The sequence below is a fragment of the Papaver somniferum genome, chromosome 1 (genome assembly GCF_003573695.1).
Source record: "Papaver somniferum cultivar HN1 chromosome 1, ASM357369v1, whole genome shotgun sequence".
Lineage (NCBI taxonomy): Eukaryota > Viridiplantae > Streptophyta > Magnoliopsida > Ranunculales > Papaveraceae > Papaver > Papaver somniferum.
The window spans coordinates 202,431,419-202,451,639 of NC_039358.1; the positions used below are offsets into that span (position 1 = coordinate 202,431,419).

A 20,221-nucleotide genomic window follows, 5' to 3' on the forward strand; every position below is an offset into this window, starting at 1 on the left:
AACCGAACTTTACCTACCTTGTTCGGTTGGTTCGCAAAAATTTCTAAAACTATCTAGTAACCGAACTCTACTTATATTCCAAAAAGAATTTTTTTTCCAATGTAACCGAACTGTGTTATTTTGCTTACTATGTTGAGTTTCAGTTTAACCGAACTTGTTCCACTATGTTCGGTTTGTTCGCAAAAAATCTTGACAAACCGAACTCTTCACTAATTGCATACATGTGGAGTTCGGTTAGATATGTTGTTGGGTTAAAGTTTGCGAACCAACCGAACATTACTCTGTAAGTTCTATAAACAAAGTTCGGTAACCTGCGTGTATGGAAAAGGTAACCGAACAACTAAAAACCTCCATTAAAGAACGAGTTCGGTAACCTGCGTATATGGAAAAAGTAACCGAACTACACTTTCAGATGAGTTCGGTAACCTGTTCTTCACATAAGGTAACCGAACAAGCCCAAATCTACCCTAAAAATTTACAGTTTTTTGAAATTTGGACCAATTCAACCTAGATCCTTGTGCTACGAATATCCAGTCATAAGAGTTAGTGGAAGAAGAAGTAAGATTAACGGACAAGAAATCAAGATGTCCACTTCAAATGGAAATTTTAGAGGGGTGTGGGGCTTTTGTTTCATTCATGATTTCTTTGAAGGTGACTTCCTAAAACTTAAAAAGGAAAGTACAAAGGGGAATTTACAATTAATACAGTAGAAAATGTGGGGGTGTTTCCAGCTTGTTTTGCAAAAAGGGTAAGGTATCAAAGAGAGATGTGCATGAACAGAGCGCGATAAATACCCTGAAGTATAAGGAAAATGGTAATTTTGGTTTATGTTGGGAGTGAAGAAGAAAAATAAAGATAGAAAGCAAGGAAATTAAAAAATAGTATTGCATTTGGCAGTAAAGGAAATCAAAAAATCTACCATGGTTTTCTGAGACCGGGAATAAACGGTGGACAAACAAAATCATTTGAATTCAGTGTAGATGATCTCATTTATTTCAGGACCAACTATACATCTCCATACTACTACTAATAATAATGCCTTAAATAAATAATTTTGAAATCATTATAGTAGGTTTGTGTGCTCATCTTTCGAGACCGGATCAAGCGTAGGCGTCATGTGGTTGTGTCTGTGTTTTGATTTTCTTTCAAAATAAAGGGTCCAGTACTAGGGGTGTAAATTGGACCGGGCCGGTCAGTCCCGCCTATTTATTAAATGGGACGGTAAGGGCTGGAACATCTCTTATCCATGAAATTAAAAGGACCGGGAGGGCAGGGTTATTTATCTACAGTAAGTACCCATGGCCTACCCAAACCTGTTTTGTAATTTGGGATCGGGCGGGTAGGGCCGGGAGGGCCTTGAATATTACAAACAAATATATATTATACATATATATTATTAAAAATAAAAAGAAAGTAGTAATAATATACAAGTTTTACTTAAAATTAATGATCAAATACGAGAATTGAGATGGGAATAAGATAAACCAGACTTCCTATAATTTTTCCTGAATTGAATCATCAGAAAAGGAAAGTGCCTTAGATTTTGCTCAATATTTTCTCTATATGGTTAACAAAATTAGACTCCCATGGAATAAAAGTTAAGAAATACATATGAAAATTATGAGGGTTGACTGTATTAAGTATATGTACCAAGTATATTCTAGGATAAAACAAAATTGGAACAGTCACTTAGGCTAGGTAAATGGATAACACTGGCGGGTAACATTGACGGGATAATAGGAAGGGTATTGGGCCGGGCAAGAAAATTTGAATTATGGCTTGTGCCCGCCCTCGTATTTAAATGGGCTAGGTCGGGCCAGCCCGTAAAGGGCCACGGTCACCCATGGGCTGTCATGGGACAGGGCGGACGGTACTGGGCCTCGGGCTGCCGGGCAAAATTTACACCCCTATCCAGTACAGCTGAGTTTCAGATCTTTTAAGGATTTTGGTCAGTCAAATTGTTTTTCATCTCATTTTCTTTGGTTTATCTTCTCATGAAGGAAACAGATGTATGTTTTGCATCTATGTAGATGGGTTGCAGTACCGTTTTGGGAAGATAGATATGATTATGGTCTTTAATGTGGAACTAAATTCTTTTTCTTTGTCTAAATAGTATGTGTAACATTCACTTAGGAGGTTGTCCTATCTGACGTGGACTGCTAATCTAGATAAGGCTAAGTCTTATGGGTGCTAATCTAGCACCTAGATTAGCAATCTACGTCAGATAAGGCAAGCTCATAAATCCTATGGGAGTGCTAATCTAATAGTTAGATTAGCAGTCCACATCATCTGGAACCACTGTCCAGCGCTTTAAATCTTCCAGCGTTAAATCATTCAAATAGCAGAGATAATTAGTGTCCACATCATTTGGGACCACTGTCCACGTCTTCTGGGACCACAGTCACTTTTTCAAAGAACTTTTGTAATTGCATCTTTGTTTCACCTAGATCCTTCATTGCTTGATTATAATCAATTCATTGTAGGACTTGGCTGCTTTCCAAGCAAGCTTCTCTATCTCAGGTCCGGGATGCTTCATCTTCATGTTCTTGTAGTGATGTCTAAAACAGAGCCTGTGAAAATGATTGACATCACCAAACTGTCTTTGAACACCATACTCTATACCTACACATGCCAAACAAACATAAAAATCAGAAGGAATGTGAAAAAAGATCAAGTGGCATAGGACAAGCATTTCCTGCCAAATTATACTCAATTAGACTAAAGCAAATGTACCGCCTCTTCGCATTATAAAATACCAGATTTTTATAATCTACCAGTATCGAATAATAAAGAAATCAATACCTTTTTGTTTATCACTAATGAAGGTCAAAGGCTTGTCGTGGAGGCGCAAACTAGGTGCAATGATCTCCAAAAATGCATTCCAAGTTTCTTTACACTCTAACCTTGTGAAGTAGACTGCAAGGGGGAATAACCCACCGTGACCATCCAAAGATGTAACACTCATAATCACCCCACCTGCATGTGGGACAAAAATTGAATAGCATCAGACACAAATTTTGTGAAAACTTCACTAAACCATATTCTTGCAAAGTATTTATGTAGCTTACCATTACTGTGGAAAGCATCTAAACCAATCATTGGTCTAGCATCTTTATAGCCTTCTAGACTAGCATTGTAAGCCACACACAGGCCTGTGAACTGCTTTGTTCTACTATCTCTACTGAATGTAGCAATGCTACCAGGATTGTCCTTCTTTATTTGCTCACACAACTCAGGAACTTTAGCGTAAGAATCTTCAAAGCTTCCCAATATCATCTCCAAACACCTCCACCTAGCATGCCAAGCTGTCCAATATGAAATATTCACCTTATACTTCCTCTTAACTCTTCTCCTTATAGCTTTAGGCTTGCAGTCAGGGTTGTCTCTTACATATCCCAGAATCTACAAATGAAATAAATAAACAACATAATTGAGGTTAAAATGCGAATGAAATAGAAAACAATAAAACTTAAATGACTGAATGTTGAAAAGTTAAGTGACTTAAGTGACATAATTGAGTCGATACCTTGTGTGACACCCACTTTCTGTTAGCAAGTGCAGTTTCCAGCCCTCTTGGTTGACAAGTATGCTTAAACTCACCTTTCTTGAGCCTAAAAGTAACATTGTCACTCATTGAGCTACACTTCACAAACCAACCACAGTTATCATCATCATCACATACATACTCTTGTCTTACTTTGTTGTTCATAATTTTTCTCATCCCAAATCTTTTGCTAATACCATAGTCTCTTAAATACTCTCTGCACTCTGTAAAAGAACCCCATTCCATCCCAACATATAGTGGTGTAACTTCAGCTTTTCTAGGATCCTCATCTTCCGCTTATCTTCTTCCTTATAGTAGTTTGCTGTTAGCCCGATGAATTCAACGTAATTCTCAACCCCATCTGCTTCATCCAAAAGCTTATTTCCTATATCATCATCCTCATCGTCTGAATCACTTGGGATTGAATCTTCACTTGAGCTTGAAAAGTCTGAATGATGCCCATCTTCAGGATCTACGTCATTAATGTTGACATGTCTTTTAACATGTTAGATTTCATCTTCCTCTTCCTGCTCTGTTAGCCAGTCTTCATTGCTCCTTAAACCAGGGTAGCTACTCCAATCTACTTCTCCAACACCTTTTCTAGATTGAGCATTCACATCATCAGTTGCACCAGTTCCTGTATTCTCAAACAAAGAGTAATCCACACCAACATCATCCCCAAAAACGTCTTCCTTACCAGAATCCTCACCAACAACACACTTACCCTTGCATTTTTCTACCTTATAATTAGGTATATGGACCTCTTCACTCTCTGAAGAGTCACCGGACTTAGTAATCCTTTTCTTCTTTCTAACCTTGGTCCCCCCACCCATCTTACAATATCACATTCGAAAACGTACTGCATATTTAATCCTTACACAATCAGACAACTACCATGTCAATCATTAAAGAAATACAAAAAGAAAGGAATCTTCAAAGCTATATACAGTGACTGGTAAAAGGAAAAAGAAAAAAAAAACGAAAAAGAAGACAAGTGGAAGAAACATCTAACGGATAATAGAGACAACAAAATCAATGTCAACACCATTGTTTCATTTTTAAAACCGACAATTAAACACTCATTTTTCTACATAACTTCTACAAAGGAGCTAGCATCTAAATAAAGAGAATGGAATAATACACGTGTCACCAACTAAATTGATCATATCAAGAACAAAATACTTCATTTCAACTACTTAATTTTTCAAATCTGACAGTAGATTTACTAAATTAACATTATAGAAACCCTAGAATTTAAGCACAAATCACAGATGGTTGAAATTAATGTATACCTATATTTGGTAGAGCGGAAAGTATGCAGTACTGATAATAAATGTAATTCCTCACTATTCTTTTCAATTGGATTATCGACCTTTCAATTAGTTGAAGTATGAGTCGCAGTCGCAGTAGCAGCCGTTCTACCAAAGAAGATAAACCAAACCCTAAAACTTTAGGTTCTCTTACAGCTGTATGATCAACGTGTATAATATGTTCCAGTCAGAGTAGCGGATAATCTTCCACGTCGCCCAAAACATTCCATGGTTGTAATAACACGGGAAAAATATGGGTCCGTTTAAAAATGGATCGGATCTGTTAGACCCAGTTAAGTTTCTTAATGGTGTTAGGATATTATGTCCTTAAACAATTCTATAAGGGTATTCTGGTAAAAATGTTAGGCAGTCAAAGTTAGTCTTCGACCCAAACGCGGCAACTGCAACTTCTACGTCCCAGAGCCTAATATAGCCAAAAAGATGCGACCCTTTTACAAAATAGCTCTATATTAAACCACAGAACTCATCTCCATGACTTCATACTAGGGATCTGTTATCAAAATAATTACAAGAAGTTAGCGTTTTAAAATATCTCTATATTAAATTTTTGTCATGTGACAATGTTCAATAATCTTGATTTTATTTTGCTTTTATTAATTAATTGTTCTCAAATGAAGGTTTTTGGAAGTTTACATGCAAAAGTTCGAACACAACTATGGTGCAGGTCTGCAGGGGAAACTATGGAACTCAGCTAGAAGAATGTCAGTGGCTCAACAAGTGATGAGCTTACCTAATAGAGACGGCTTGAGCATTGGTACATCCAACGTAAAACATGGGTGACGGCACTGGTGGTAATGGGGCAAGCCAGTATGGTTTTAAAATTGTTTTGGGAGGAGTTGCTGGGGAATTCTCTTTGAGGATCAAGCTCTTTTTGAGGTAACAGATCTCATATCTCTTTTGTTCGGTAATTTGTCTTTGTTGTTGCCTCTTACTGCCGGCTTACTTTTGTCAACTACCATGGACGTCAAGAAAGGAGACTGCCATTTTAATCGAAACAAAAGTGGGTTGGAGGATGATACAAGAGCTTGTACCTTGTGTTCACGAGAACGCATGGTTTTGTAAAACATATATAACAACCTTTTCACAAAACGAAGGGTTACAACTTGCAACTCAGATAATTCCATTCTCTAATAACAAGAATTGAAATCTTAATTACTACAACGAATAGTAAAATCAGATTGAAAAAGAATACTCAAAAGTGCCTCAGATTGTTAAAGGAGGGTGGAAAAGAACTAGGCTTCTGTTGGTGGAAAACGACGACGAATTTTCAGATACCCAAACTCTTCAGCACCCGGAGAAGAACCTTCAAAAACAAATAGCTTGAATCCTGTGGCAGCTTAATTTGTACTTCTGCTGAATCTGCAAATTTAGTATTATGAAAAAGATCAATCAGATGCAACGAGTTGGAATTACAACCTCTACTCAAACAAGAGAATTTTTGCATGGATGCAGCGCACAAATTTCTAGGGGTATTATCAAGGCGGTCAATTTTGTTTGTAGCCCATGTCTTAAGCACGATAAACTTATCCTAATCTTTATTTTATTTTTCCTCAACTGAGATTTTACCTCTAGAATCTGTTCGCTGCCACGTAGACAGAATTCCTTCCTAGTATGCAAACAGAGCCACCGGAGCCTCCACCAGTAATCTTTTCTCCAAACAGAGTTCCATTTTCAGATTTAGACACTTTAGAGTGTTGCATTTCCTGCACCAATTTTACTAGCCTATCCGTTCCATCAGATCCAAAATTAGCAATTTTGTGAGACTATTTCTTGTGCTTGAAAATCCTTACTTGGTAATACAATACCCACTGCTTGCAGAATTTCAAGAGCAAAATTAAGAAGCATGCCTGGTTGCTTGTTGATTCCTCGCCATCGATCCAACCAACCTGGTGGACCAATAAAATTCATAAGCAAAGTAACCTTGTTTGCATACAACCGTCAATTCTTCAAAGGGAAGACGAATTAAATCTCAGTTAATTAGAATTTGGAAATGAAAGATCCAAAGAAACACAATTTATATGGCAAAGACTACTTACTAACGCATATAAACAAGATGGCATTTTATATAAAGACACAGAGAGGGAGAGAAAAGGGACCTGTTGGTAATTCTAAAAGAAGAGATGAGTTCCCATCGACCAAATCTACTTCTTCTTCTTCTCCATCAAATTAGTTAAATCATCCGAAAAAGAGACATCCGGAACACCCTCGTCTCTTTGGATGAAATCAACTTTGAGTACATCAAGAAACGTGAGGGACTTCTTAAGATCATAGGGTATTGACTCCTTATTCTTCAGTTTGTCGCAGTTCCAGATTGTTAATTCCCGGAGAGAAGTACATAATCGTAAATCCGGTAGAGATGTTAAAGCAGGACACTTTTCTAGCCACAGTGAACGAATAGAACTCTTGTCGTTGTTGTTTCGATTATCACCATCATCACGAAAACCTTGAAAATTTGAGCAATCCATAATTTGAAGGAACCCAAGATTCGGAGTACCGCGTTGGAGTAGTGCGCCCAATGGTGGTAAATATATTAGATCTGGAGAATCCCATATTTCAATGGATGTGAGAGAGGGTAGACATCCTTCTCCTCCTGTTCTATTCAGTAATGAGTTTACCATATTATCGTTGGTACCCAATAATCTCAATGTCTTCAGATAAGAAAACGAAATTATTGGTATGATTTTCAATCGTTTACAGTTTCTGATTTCCATCGCTCCAAGTGAAGGAAAACAAGAAGAAGAAGAAGAAGAAAGAGGAGGAGGAGCAACCCATTCTTCTAAGTTTTCCAATTCATACTCAATTCAACTAAGGAAGGGAATAATGAGGATCTCTTTGCAGTATCACTACTACTGCTTTCTTCTTCTTCTTCTCTGTTTTCTTGTTGATAATAGAATTCTTCACCCAGACACTTGATTGATTTCATTCTGAAGATCCCAAGATACCTAAGAAATTGGAGCATGCCCAGAGCTGGAAGCTGCTCACAATTATCCAAATCTATGAAACTTAAATCCACCAAATTCGGAAGGAAGTTAGATAATGAACAACCCATCATCCACTTTGGAAGGTTTAAACCTGAGAACCCTATGATGCTCAATTTCTTCAAATTTGAGTGAGGCTGGAGACCCACCAACACCGCAGTATCTTTTACACTTCTACTACTCCGTACTTGGTCATCATCACCAACAGTGGAACCCCATTCCAGATGTAATTTTAGAAGATGTTGCTTGTCCTTTAACTTTGCTGTTTCTCCATCTTCTATTCCACCTCTCATATTTTCAAGTTTTATGATCTTCAATACCTCAAGGGAGTTTAAGCCTGCCAACTCTTCAATGCCACCGTAACTCTTATTACCGGGACTTCCACATACCTCTGTTTCTTGTCTAACCATGTAAGACTTTAATGTTTCAAGGCAGGTAAGCCTTTCTATACCTCTAGGCATTACATCATCTTTTCTAGAGTGAGCAAAAATTCTCAATTTCGGCCAATTCTTAATTTCCTTTGGAAGCTCACACACACTACCTAGTTTCACAATCTCCAAATTGCAGAGGTTGCTAATGCATGATTCAGGCAATTCTTTGATGGAAGTACCACGCAAATCAAGACACCTCAATCGTGTCAGTGCTCCTAGCTCACTTGGTAAGCCATCTAAATTATAACAACCACGGAAACTCAACGTCCTTAGATTGCTGATACAGATAATTGAATCCGGTAATTTTGATATATTTGTATGTGAAAGATCAAGGAAACTCAGATGTTCCAAGGACCCAATGTTTTCGGGTAAATGTTTAATATCCGACTTCGAGATATCAAGATGCCTCAAACTCTTCAAAGATCCAATCTTATTAAGAAGACAGCTAGAAACGCTTCTGCATCTTCTCAGTATGAGTGTTTGCAGATTGTAAGAATGATTTAAAGATACCTCATAAAATAAATTGTAGCCAGAGAGGTCAAGGTACCTCAGATGCTTCAGCTTAGAAATCGATGAAGCAGACATGCTCCTAGAAGAGAATGTGCATGTATCCCACCTATACCAGTCACCGAGAGGACATAGTACGCGTAAACGCCTACACTGAAAGAAAGAACTGACATGCGAAATATTCTTTCGTTCAAGAGCAACAATTGTACGCAGTTTCACAGCATTTGATAATACTGTAGGAGATGCCAAACTCTGTCCTTCATCAATTAGCAGTTGTAAGCGTCGAACTTCTGAAACATCTTCCTTGTCATCTCTTACCTTGGCAATTCTAAATTCATTACGATCTAGAACACTCGTTGCAAGATCATGCACCAAATCATGCATCTTACATGTCTCAATGTCACCCGACTCTTGATCCTTCTGCACATCCTGGAAGAACGAACTCCACACCAAATACTCAAAATATTCATTACCAATATCTTCAAGAGATATACTTTCTCCTCCACTTGATGACAAAAGGAATCCTTCTGCCATCCATAATCGAATTAACATTTCTCTATTTATTTTCCAATCTTTCGGGAAAATACAGCAGTATGAAAAACATTGTTTCAGAGGAGGCGATAAATTATCATAGCTCAGTTTTAATATTGAAATGACATTATTATGTTCAGGTGTACCTCGCAATCGATCAATGTCGTCTACAATTGACCGCCAATAGCTTTTCTCTCTTTTGGAACACATTGAACTTCCAAGTAAGTTCGCTGCAAGAGGTAGACCGTCACATTTTTCTGCTATATTCTTGCCAATACTAATCATTTCTGGATCTGTCAATACTGCTCCACCACGGGACAATACTTTCTTCTCAATAATGGACCAACAAGCATCTTTTGATAACTTTTCAAGATCACGAACATCACCACCAACAACAGATGCAACATTTCGACTGCGTGTAGTGACTAATATCTTGCTGCCGATGCCGCCATAGCTTAGGTAGCTCTTCAGATTTTCCCAATACGTAGCGTTCTCATTCCACAAATCGTCGAGCACTAGCAAATATTTCTTACCGATCAGTTTTTCCTTGACTTGTTTTGCCAGTACATCGACATTTGATAAATCCTCACATTTATTTCCAGTAATGGATTCGATGATATCTTTTAGAATCTTAAAGATATGAAAAGGATCAGAGACACAAACCCAAGTTCTTAGCTCAAAGTTTCCCATGATAGAGTCATCATTGTAGACCATTTGAGCTACCGTAGTCTTACCCAGTCCACCCATACCCACTATGGATAAAGCGGATACACTCTCCGGTTGAGAAGAAATCCCAGATGATGACGACGGTAATGATGGTGACGACTTGTGGATCAATATCTTTATTATGTCTGATTTTGCAATCTCCCTCCCTAAAATTATTGAATCAGTACCACCAACGGATGAGGTTAATCGGTTACTTCGCAGAACCATAGTCAGGTTGTCTTGGGTAATACTAGTATTTTGCAACTGATACATTGTACTCTCTTTGTAGATCTGATCTAACCTTCCATTGAGGGCTCGAATTTTACGTGCCATCTTGAATTTAAATACAAGTGGGTTGGAAGATGAAACGAGAGCTCGTAATTTGTGTTTAAATTGGCCTCCCACTGCATGACGACGCATGGTTTCATAAGCGAACTCATCCATAACGTCGTCTGCATCATAAACAACATCTTTCAGCCTTCTCAACCAAAGTTTCACAGTATCATAATTTACTTGTTTCTTCTCAGCATCAGAGATTAGAGCTTGAATTGACTCCAGGGTATCCTTGAGCTTCCTTAAGTCGTCTTTTACACCCCATGCCGAAGAAATCTGTTGAGCAATAACAGGTAGTACCTTCTTAATGATCTCAGTGACCCCGTTAACAAGAATTTGTTCCGCCGCCATTATGAAAAATTTCAAGCAGATTGAAAAACAATGAAGAAGAATACTAGTGTTTTTTTGAGAAAAATATCGAAGTGTGTAGAGTACAACTATGAATGTGGAATAAGATGAGTCTTCGATGGCTCGCAGAGTCAAAAATAATAATAATATCCATGAAACCATTTGATACTCTGTCCACTCTCCTCCATTCATTTCTGATCACCTCTTTCCCCCGTAAAAGCAGATAGTGATTTCTATACCATTATTGGCCAACAATTACCACTTGACACCCCAACTTGTCTAAAAGTAGATGTGTCTTTGTTATTATGTCTGTTCCATTCAATTAACCATAATGAATAATTGTTGAACGTAAATAGAGAATTCTACTATTTGATGTGTCAAAATTATTTTTAATATTTGTTGGTAAAAAATAAAAATTTACTACACCCTGGCCTTATTCTTTGTGTTCTATTACAGCAAATGAAGGGTTACAACTTATAACTTACAGGTCTATAACGAAAATTAGAATCTTAATGACTACAATTTTAGAGGGGGAGAAAACTAAGCTTCTGCTGGTGGAAAACGGCGCCGAATTTTCAGATACCCAAACTCTCCGGCACCTGGGGAAGAACCTTCAAAAACAAATGGCTTGAATCCTGTGGCAGCTTTGTACTTTTTCTGAATCTGCACATTTAGTATCATGAAAAATAAAATCAATTAGATACAAGGTAATTGAATAACCGTCTCTAATAAGAAGAGTTCAGCATGAATGCGGTGCACATTAAGAAGAGTTCAGCACGGATGCAGCGCACAAATTTCTAGGGGTATTGTCAAGGCGGTCAATTTTGTTTGTAGCCCATGTCTTAACTTAAGCACGATAAACTTATCCTAATCTTTATTTTATTTTTTCCTCAACTGAGGTTTCCGAAAGTTACCTCTAGAATCTGTTCGCTGCTTCGTAGACAGTTCCTTCCTAGTACGCAAACAGAGCCACCGGAGCCTCCACCAGTAATCTTTACTCCAAACAGAGTTCCATTTTCAGATTTAGACACTTTACAATGTTGATTTCCTGCACCAATTTTACTAGCCTATCCGTTCCATCAGATCCAAGTCCGCAAGAACTATAACTGTAGTGGCACTGTATACCAAAAAAGGAATAAGAAAATAGTAGTCAACAAATCTCAACTATTAGTGGTGGCACTCTTTAGAAAACACAATTTGGAACTACATAACATATAACTGCATAAAGCTCGGAGTTTAAAACTGCATGATACCTGGTACATGAGTTCTCCAAGAGCAGAAAATTGGTCATTCGATGAGACAGCCGTTAGTAGTGCTTTAAAAGCCTGAAATCAAATATATACGCATTAGCAATTTGGTCAGATTATTTCATGCATGGAAGAAGTTCCAATGGTGATGCTCCAAGAAATCTCCTTCTTAATTAAGCTACTCCTAGCCAAATACTGCATGGATTTGGGGGTAACACGTAGAAGAAGGACATCTTTACATATTTCAAACCCGATAAAGGTCATTATAATGCCTAGAGAAAGTCTGAAGCTCATCAAAGATTGTGTCTACAAATACTGAATAACATGAAAAGGCAAAACTGTTTCTCCGAGAGTCAAATATAACAACCAACCTTGACACGGAAATTCTCATAGATTGGATGTCTGGCCGGTGCTTTAACTACATAACTGCGTTTGTGATCAATAGTGGTTACTCGATCATCATGGTCAAGGTAGGTTTCCAAGAATGTTTCCCCAAGTATAGATTCAGGAAGCTTGTTTTCATAAACAGCTTCATATCTGCAGTAAAAGATGTAATTACAAGTTTTCATAAACAGCTTCATATCTGCAGTAAAAGATGTAATTACAAGTTTTCATAAACAGCTTCATATCTGCAGTAAAAGATATAATTACAGACTTCTGAGCGGCGTAAAAGAGAGAAATATTAGTTTGAATTTGTGCCCTGAGAAAATTACCTGTGAGGGGAAAGATTACATAGGTAATCAAGGGAAACTTCAGCTTCACGTAGTTCGTTACCATCTTCTTCGAGTTCATTTACTTGCTCTGGTGTATTAGCACTGGATGATGATTTAGACAACGACGCTAACGCAATTGATTTAATGATTTTACGACCCATAAAGGCACCTATTCTGACAGATCCATAGTCTGCACCACCAACACTGAAAATAATGCCATATTAAAGCTGGAAAAAGAAGGTACAGTGTGGGTTCAAAGAACTAAAAAATAAAACTTTATCAAGAATCTAACAGAGAATTTCTCAGGAATAACTATGATACCGAAGTGTGCAATAAAAACATCCACTCCTATGTCCAAATCTTGGTTAAAGATGACTGCACTTTATGTAAACATAAAAATTAATCCATAGCGAAGATCTTTAAGGTATAAAAAGATAATCCCGAAACTGAGGCATGATCACAGAAACAAACTATGTGAAGCTGAAACTTTCATTGATTACCTATGTCGAATTCCTGAATCGATACCCCAGAATCGTATATGGGAAGGGATTGTCACAAGTCCGAGCACCTCAGCTGGCTACATTAATACAAGTTGAATTACAATGCTGGATCAACAACACATATAAAAAACTTCAGTATACCAAAACCTTACCTGGCAAACCATTGCAAGAAGTTTGTTAGATTCCCCGCACGCTGATGCCATCTGATCCATCACTCCACAAGGAGCTCCAACAACATGATTCTCCCCCTGTCAAATATTGCTGAGATGGTCACGCTCCATCCTGGTCCCAAACTTTACTTTAAAAAGTAAAAAAAATGTTCAAAAACTGAGTTAATAGATGTGCACATGCCTTTTGACAGAGCAATGCGAGATCTCTTGCCTTTATATCTAGCCCTGCAATGAAAAGATGCCCTCTCAGTTAATGAGATTCATATATTTTAAATCATGATTAGAATTGGTAAACATTTTAACGAAGGGAGACTGCACTATCTCCCCAAGAGCCACAACTGATGGCAAAAGCAAAATCAATCCCTTGGTTTCATAGCCCAAAGGGACAGTCGCTCCAGAAAAAGATGCTCCTGCAACTGATTATCTAGTGGATGTTGCAAACTTAACTCAGTGTCGCTTGATCAAATTTGACTAAGGATGTCATTTCTTATCATAAAATGTTTAGAATTAAATGATGAGCTTTTAAGCTGTCATGTGTGCGGGTGAGAATTAATTCACCTAAACCTATCTCTTAGAGTGGGTAAATAGAATATATGTCAGAATTAAAAGCTACATAAATGCATCTCGCAAAAATTAAAAATGAGAACATGGCGTAAGATGGGAAAAGAGAAGTAACCATGAGCAGCAGCAATGGACGACATGGTAGCAACCTCCACTGCAGCAGAAGAAGATACTCCTTTCCCTTCCGGCACAGCAGAAGACACCTGCAAGACCACACTGATAAAAATCGAAGAGCAGGAATTCATACGCGATCATGCATAACCGCATCAGCTAGCATCAAATATATTCTCCTCCTTCCTAAACAAGTAATAACAAGATGACATCTAGCTGAAAAGTGAAAACAAATACAAGTCGTATACTATTTCATTAATTAGAGAGAGAAAAAAAAATTGACATGGAGTTTACTAGTCACGGTCCATGGAGGAAAATAAGAATTATGTTAATCTACATATCCCATGTAACAAGTAACCCATGAATTCTGAACTTGAGGGAGTGATTTACCAATATACTGATGCCATCGTCAAACCGTACACCCAATTCAGTCATCAAAACAAGAACAGTCCCTGCAACATATGCTGCCCACCTATACCAAGACTCGTATTAACAAAAAAAAAGTATTAATAGGAGGAACACAAAAATATCCACAGACATGGAGGAAATAAAGAAAAAACAAGGATGACCCACTTCTGTGAAGGATCTTTGGCAAAGAATCTGTTGGCCGCTTCATAAGAAACTGGCTGCTCACCATCCATAAAATCAGATAAGTCCATGTCAAAAGTTGGTCCACGATTGGTCAATTCTGACCCATATGAAACCTGCATTGGTCGAATTTTGTAACGATAAAATGTTAATTAGTTTTAATTCAGTATTATGAACATATACATTGTGCTATCAAGAAACATTGTTTAGAATAATGGTAGTGATCAGGATCATAACTCGTGATATTGTTACAACAGAAGTAAGACGTGAGAACATTTTTCGTTTTAATCTTTTGGGATATGTTGAGGAAAATTAGACAACAAAATAAGAACTTATTTCGTTTGCAAAGATACAAAGAATATTGATCAACTAGGCTGATGACATACAATTTGCAGCACAGGAGTGGACTGCCCTTTTGCAAGTTGCCGAGCTTGGGCATGCTTCCAGAGTTTCTGCTTGCTTGGATGACTTCTCTGGATGGCAACATGGCAAGCTTCTCTAATGGGCAGCTATATAAGCGAAATAATATTAGCAATGAGATTTATAATTCAGAGTAAGAAAACATAAAAGAAAACAGAGTAAAAGATAACACTACATTCTCAACCCCAAACTAAGAAATAAATTCTACTATTAAGGATTCTGCAAGAAACCCCTCGGTTCGGCTCCCACCTTCTCCAAGTAGAGGTTTTATTCCCTTTTCATGCTTTATTCTTATACGGAGTTAAGATGACTTTCCATATGACGTGAAAGATGGTTTGTTTGTTTTTTTCCTGATGAAAGAAGACCCCTACGACAATAATAAATTTCAACATAAGCACTAAATCACTAATTACCTGCAATACAAGGCTTCCTGAATAGTCTGCAATTCCTCCCATGACATCCAATCTCCCAGGTGCTCTGGCAACAAATATCTCATCCTGCATGAGCCATAAAAAATATGATGTTATGCCTACGAAACTTCCTTCCATGAATGAATTAACTTTCAATCTCAATTATATAAATGGGATTTGCCGTCAACAAAAAAGATTAGTTGAATATTAAGTAAAGAATAACATTTAGTATTACGACAAGGAATCCATAACTTGTTAATCCTATGTTTCATATGGGTGCTTCCTTCTGCAGTGACTAACCAATCACAAAAGAAACAACACATGATAATTAAAGCATTGGATACGACCTCCCAGTTAAAAAGACCAGCAGCTGCAATTTGCTCTCGCATTTTATGCTTCTCGGTACTGTGTCGAGAATCATGTTCAACATCCAGCTCTGCCAAACTCCTCAAGAAATTTATTGTGTCCGAAAGACCATGATGATCTCCATGAAGAATCTCAAATTCTTCAACGCATCTAGCACAGAAACAGGAAGACAGACATGTACGTAAATACAAAACTAAAAAGCACAAACAGATCAAGTGAGGATTAATGCCAGTCAAACTCACGATTTTTCGGAAGAGCTTTTCTGATTCATCTCAGCACTCGACAATGAGTTGCGCAAACCAAGTTCATGTTCAGCAACAGAATACCACTCTGGAATATCTGCATCTCTACCAGGTGCTCGTTGTAATTGATACCCGAGGACTATGGCATCACTCAATCTGCTGGCCCCGCTAAACTACATTTTGCACAAACGAAAAAAGGATATTAAGATCACATCTTCTTGGGTAAGGAAAGATGGTCCAGATGTAATTTAATGATTGATCACATTGGTGGGTGTAACTGATCTCGAACAAGTCTTTTTCCAGAAATAGACGAGATTACAAATATTCAAAACTGTAAATGCATGATTCTGTTACAAATTACAAATTTAAAATTAAGACAGACAAATTAGATTTACCTTTTGTGGAGTATTATTCTTTCCAAAAGCCATATCCTGTAGTATGCGGGCAGTCACCTGAATTATCAACAAGGCCACTATCAGCTATAACAACTAAAAAATTTAGGTAAATACTAAATATCATTCAGATGAGAATACATTGGTGACAACTTGGAGTCCGAGATACATCAACTGGAAAACGATGATCGAGCAAATTGCAAGTTAATTTCTAAACACGGATTTTATCAAAAGGCTGTATGAACAGAGACAAACTAATTGCACGCTGAAGGTAATAGCAAGGATTACCTTGCCACCATCAACCCCTCCTTCATAGCAGGGTTTCAAACTAATTGCACGCTGAAGGTAAGGTGCCCAGCGTCCTGTGAGCAAATCCCTCCTAATCATTTCAACGCCGTTTTGGTAATACTATTTTGAAAAAGAAAAAAGAAAAAAAAGATCAGGTCAACCACACAAACTCACATATCCCAACTATTATAGTGATAAATGGGTAAAGAGCTAAAGTATCAGCTAGTGACTTGTATACCTCAAGCATATTTCTAACGAACGGTTCTTCATTAAAGAAGTCTCTCCGTACAAATACGAAAGGCAACTTGTATGACAGAGCCTCACTTACTGTTCCATACCCAATCTTTCCTGAAACAGAATATAACTAAGTATCTGATTTTATTATCAGACTAACAGAAACGAAAACTTAAATTTTCAACGAAACTTAACCCAATACCGATCATACAGTCACATGCTGCCATCACATCTGGTGTGTATACATCTCTTTTGAGCTTTATAAAATTTGGAGGAAGTTCTTGATTGTCAGATGCACCACATACCTGATTTGGAATAGATTATTATTCTGCTATAATTCAAGTCCGGAAAAATATTTGCCTGCCTAAAACAGATCAAGGGGATAGTTCTGCAAACAAAAGTACCAGACAGAGCCAACCAGGCGGTAAATACTCCTCCTTTAGCGTCCAACCTGCAGGCTGCTAGCAAGAAAAAAGTTTAAATAATACGAAATGATAGAATCATAGAAGCTGCAAGGACCAAAACACGAACAACGTAATGATTTATCACCTGTCCACCAAAGTTGAAAATAACTAGCTTAACATCCTCCCCTATTTCAAGCTCTTTCCTAACCTGCACCGAAGGAACATTATCAAGAGATGCAAGATGCAGTTGGCCAACGTGATTGATGAATGTTTAGATCACTACCTCCGCTCTTGATTTACGTTGCTCCCTCACAACAAGCGGTACATCAATAACATCACGAAAGGCAGGCACTGCAAAATCGAAGCTTAACTTTATACGCCAGCTACAAAAATATTGAAGAGAAAATGAATGCGAAGAAATCATTAAAATGAGATGTAAACCAACATACTCGGGCAGTATCCTGGAAGGCGGATTAGAAGATCGCAGTGAGAATAATCCTCTGCTATCCGTACCAAAGGCCAATAAATAAAACAGACTTAATGTGCTTCATCCTCAGCTACTCTATCTCATAAGTACTTGCACATTCAATATCAGGATTTATCTGTACAGTTACAAATAGAAAGAGAGAGAGGCACTTCCCCCAAAACTATCTGTACAGTTAGCTTTAGTGCGTAATGAATCACCTGCCAAACTATTGAACGATGGTGATGTCCAGCAGCCATCACATACTCAGCGTAGATAAAATCCCAACTGCACCGGTGTAAACAAAGCGTGAAGAGTTCATTTATACAAACTAAATGAGAGGAAATATAATTAACAGGTCTATGATTGTGTTGTTTGTGTAATCCCCATTTTTCCGGATTCAATTTCCGATCACCTGGAAATAATTCAAGTCCCAAATCAAAAGGAATGGTGAATTGACTTGGTCATGAAAAACATACAAGTCACTGTAACACTCAGTCATTTAAGTCATCAAAGCAACAGCCATCATGTGACCATTGTCTCATAGCCGTAAATCTAATATGGATGTGCTCGATATTGTCTTCATAGAGGTACATGACAAAAGAATAATTTATAAAATCGTTTGTTGTGTCCTTCATGTTACCGCCCCTAAGAAACAGTCTAGGTGATCCAACCAAATTAAATACATATGGTAATAACCGGTACCCAAAAGTCACCTGAAATTGGTGACACAAGCAGAGCGAATTCCAGCATCATCCGCTGCTCGACATGCAATAGGAACAACATCCGACACCTATTTCCAAAAAGCAGCAAAGAACCCATGTTCAAGCAACATAGGAATGTAAACTCATATTCAAGAAGGTATGCACTATAGAAACATTCATGTTGTTATGCAACAAGGAGCAGATGCAAAATTTGACATTGCTAATCTTTTGGAACAAAATAAATAAAGACCATCCACGTACCACTAAATCAGCATTGATTGAGGTAAGCCACTCTATTTCTGTTGCCAAAATAGAATCCCGGGGTACAACTGCAGTCTGCGAATACTACATTATCCAACAAACAGAGACGATAGAGTAGTCAAGAACATAGGAAAACAAAAGGTGAAAAATACAAAGTAAGTTATACATATGGCAATAGCAACCATAAGCAGATCAGGCAGCAACAAAATTCACGTGATTAACAGCAACTACATTCTAATCATACTTCTGAACTCACTCAAGCATTTTATTTGTACCTTCTCTAACGAAGCCAGGGGATCCACTGACAATGCATCTGCTTGAACAGCTCCACAATCTAACAAGACCTTACGAATGAAGAGTCTTTCAGATTTAATTTCAGAAGTGAAAACAAAATCTGGAGCACAAGTGACCACATAGACATCATGCCCAGCTGCAATAAGATGTCGAACAACCTGCATTTTCCCAACAACCAAATTTCAATAACATTCCACATTTCCGTTTCACAAACCAAACAAATTCCATCTGAAGTTGGTAATAAATCTCAACAATAACCTTAAACTACATTTGTTCACCATCCAAAGCCATTACTAAACAACATTATTCTGGTCAGTCTATGTGTCAATTTTTGAGATCAATATCCACAAAATTTCAATACCAAATCATAACCTACTTCCTATTAATCAATCAAAACCTCCAAATTAAACCATTGTAATCTCAAAATCCACTGATTATCAAACAGAAATGCTAAAAGAAGAAGAAATTGAAACCAAAATCTCTCACATTATGCGATAAAAACAAGATCAAAAGAGTGAGATAAGTACCTCAACTGCACGAGTAGCGTGACCAAATCCATGACCAGTAATGTAATAAGCAAAAACAAGATGTTTCTGCGGAGGAGGAGGAGATTCGTTACTATTATCTTCATCATTCGCCATTCGGTAAAATCAAGAAGAAAAATCAACAACAAGATCGATTGATTCTGAGGAAGTAGAAGAAATGTGATTAGAAGAATAATGAAGACGAGCAGATATTCTGAGTGAAGAATCTAAGACGAAGTGCAGATTATTATTCAAGTAAAGGAGGATCCTTATTCTGATTTTGAATCCAAAATATTTTCTTCTTCATGTTTTCTTTGGAGATTCATTTTTTTATTAAAATCACTAATTTTGGTACAGGAGGACCAAATGAAGAATAACTTTTTTACCCCTAAAGGAATAATTAGCTATTTCCACCCTATATTTCATGGAAGAAAATTTACTCAGCATTCCAGCATTTTTGATCTAAAAGCGTTACATATGATTATAAAAACACTTGATCAATGAAAATTTTGCATGATTATGGTGTTGTTAAATCAAAAATGCTCCGCACACTGGATTGCCGTCTAAAAGAATTTCTGTCAAGTCCGACTAGTTTATGTCCTATCTTCATCTTTATATTTA

The 20,221-nt window shown here is 37.5% G+C and overlaps 2 protein-coding genes and 1 pseudogene across 3 annotated transcripts; all 3 read right to left on the reverse strand.

Moving 5' to 3' along the window:
- Positions 1 to 2,075: 2,075 nt before the first annotated feature.
- On the reverse strand, positions 2,076 to 4,962 carry LOC113312498. The gene is made up of 5 exons (XM_026561251.1): positions 4,837 to 4,962; positions 3,527 to 4,403; positions 3,069 to 3,402; positions 2,803 to 2,976; positions 2,076 to 2,622 (listed from the first exon to the last, which is right to left on the reverse strand). The coding sequence occupies exons 2-5, from the start codon at positions 3,788 to 3,790 to the stop codon at positions 2,453 to 2,455; spliced, it is 942 nt and encodes a 313-aa protein (XP_026417036.1). The 5' UTR covers positions 3,791 to 4,403; positions 4,837 to 4,962; the 3' UTR covers positions 2,076 to 2,452.
- A 945-nt stretch (positions 4,963 to 5,907) lies between these two features.
- On the reverse strand, positions 5,908 to 10,834 carry LOC113312486 (disease resistance protein RGA2-like). Of its 2 annotated transcripts, XM_026561243.1 has the most exons (4): positions 6,972 to 10,834; positions 6,666 to 6,761; positions 6,442 to 6,578; positions 5,908 to 6,234 (listed from the first exon to the last, which is right to left on the reverse strand). In XM_026561243.1, the coding sequence occupies exon 1, from the start codon at positions 10,709 to 10,711 to the stop codon at positions 7,652 to 7,654; it is 3,060 nt and encodes a 1,019-aa protein (XP_026417028.1). In that variant the 5' UTR covers positions 10,712 to 10,834; the 3' UTR covers positions 5,908 to 6,234; positions 6,442 to 6,578; positions 6,666 to 6,761; positions 6,972 to 7,651. The 2 variants fall into 2 exon arrangements, with proteins under 2 accessions (XP_026417028.1, XP_026417022.1); XM_026561237.1 differs by having other exon boundaries at positions 6,442 to 6,761.
- A 260-nt stretch (positions 10,835 to 11,094) lies between these two features.
- Positions 11,095 to 19,924, reverse strand: LOC113312520 (annotated as a pseudogene).
- Positions 19,925 to 20,221: the final 297 nt, after the last annotated feature.

Excerpts from the sequence above, each read along its gene's own strand:
- LOC113312498 (XM_026561251.1), bottom strand. The coding sequence starts at position 3,790 with ATGGAATGGGGTTCTTTTACAGAGTGCAGAGAGTATTTAAGAGACTAT. Across the intron at positions 3,403-3,526 it reads GAAAGTGGGTGTCACACAAG|ATTCTGGGATATGTAAGAGA; the intron begins GTATCGACTCAA and ends TTTCATTTGTAG. Across the intron at positions 2,623-2,802 it reads CATTAGTGATAAACAAAAAG|GTATAGAGTATGGTGTTCAA; the intron begins GTATTGATTTCT and ends TGGCATGTGTAG.
- LOC113312486 (XM_026561243.1), bottom strand. The coding sequence starts at position 10,711 with ATGGCGGCGGAACAAATTCTTGTTAACGGGGTCACTGAGATCATTAAG.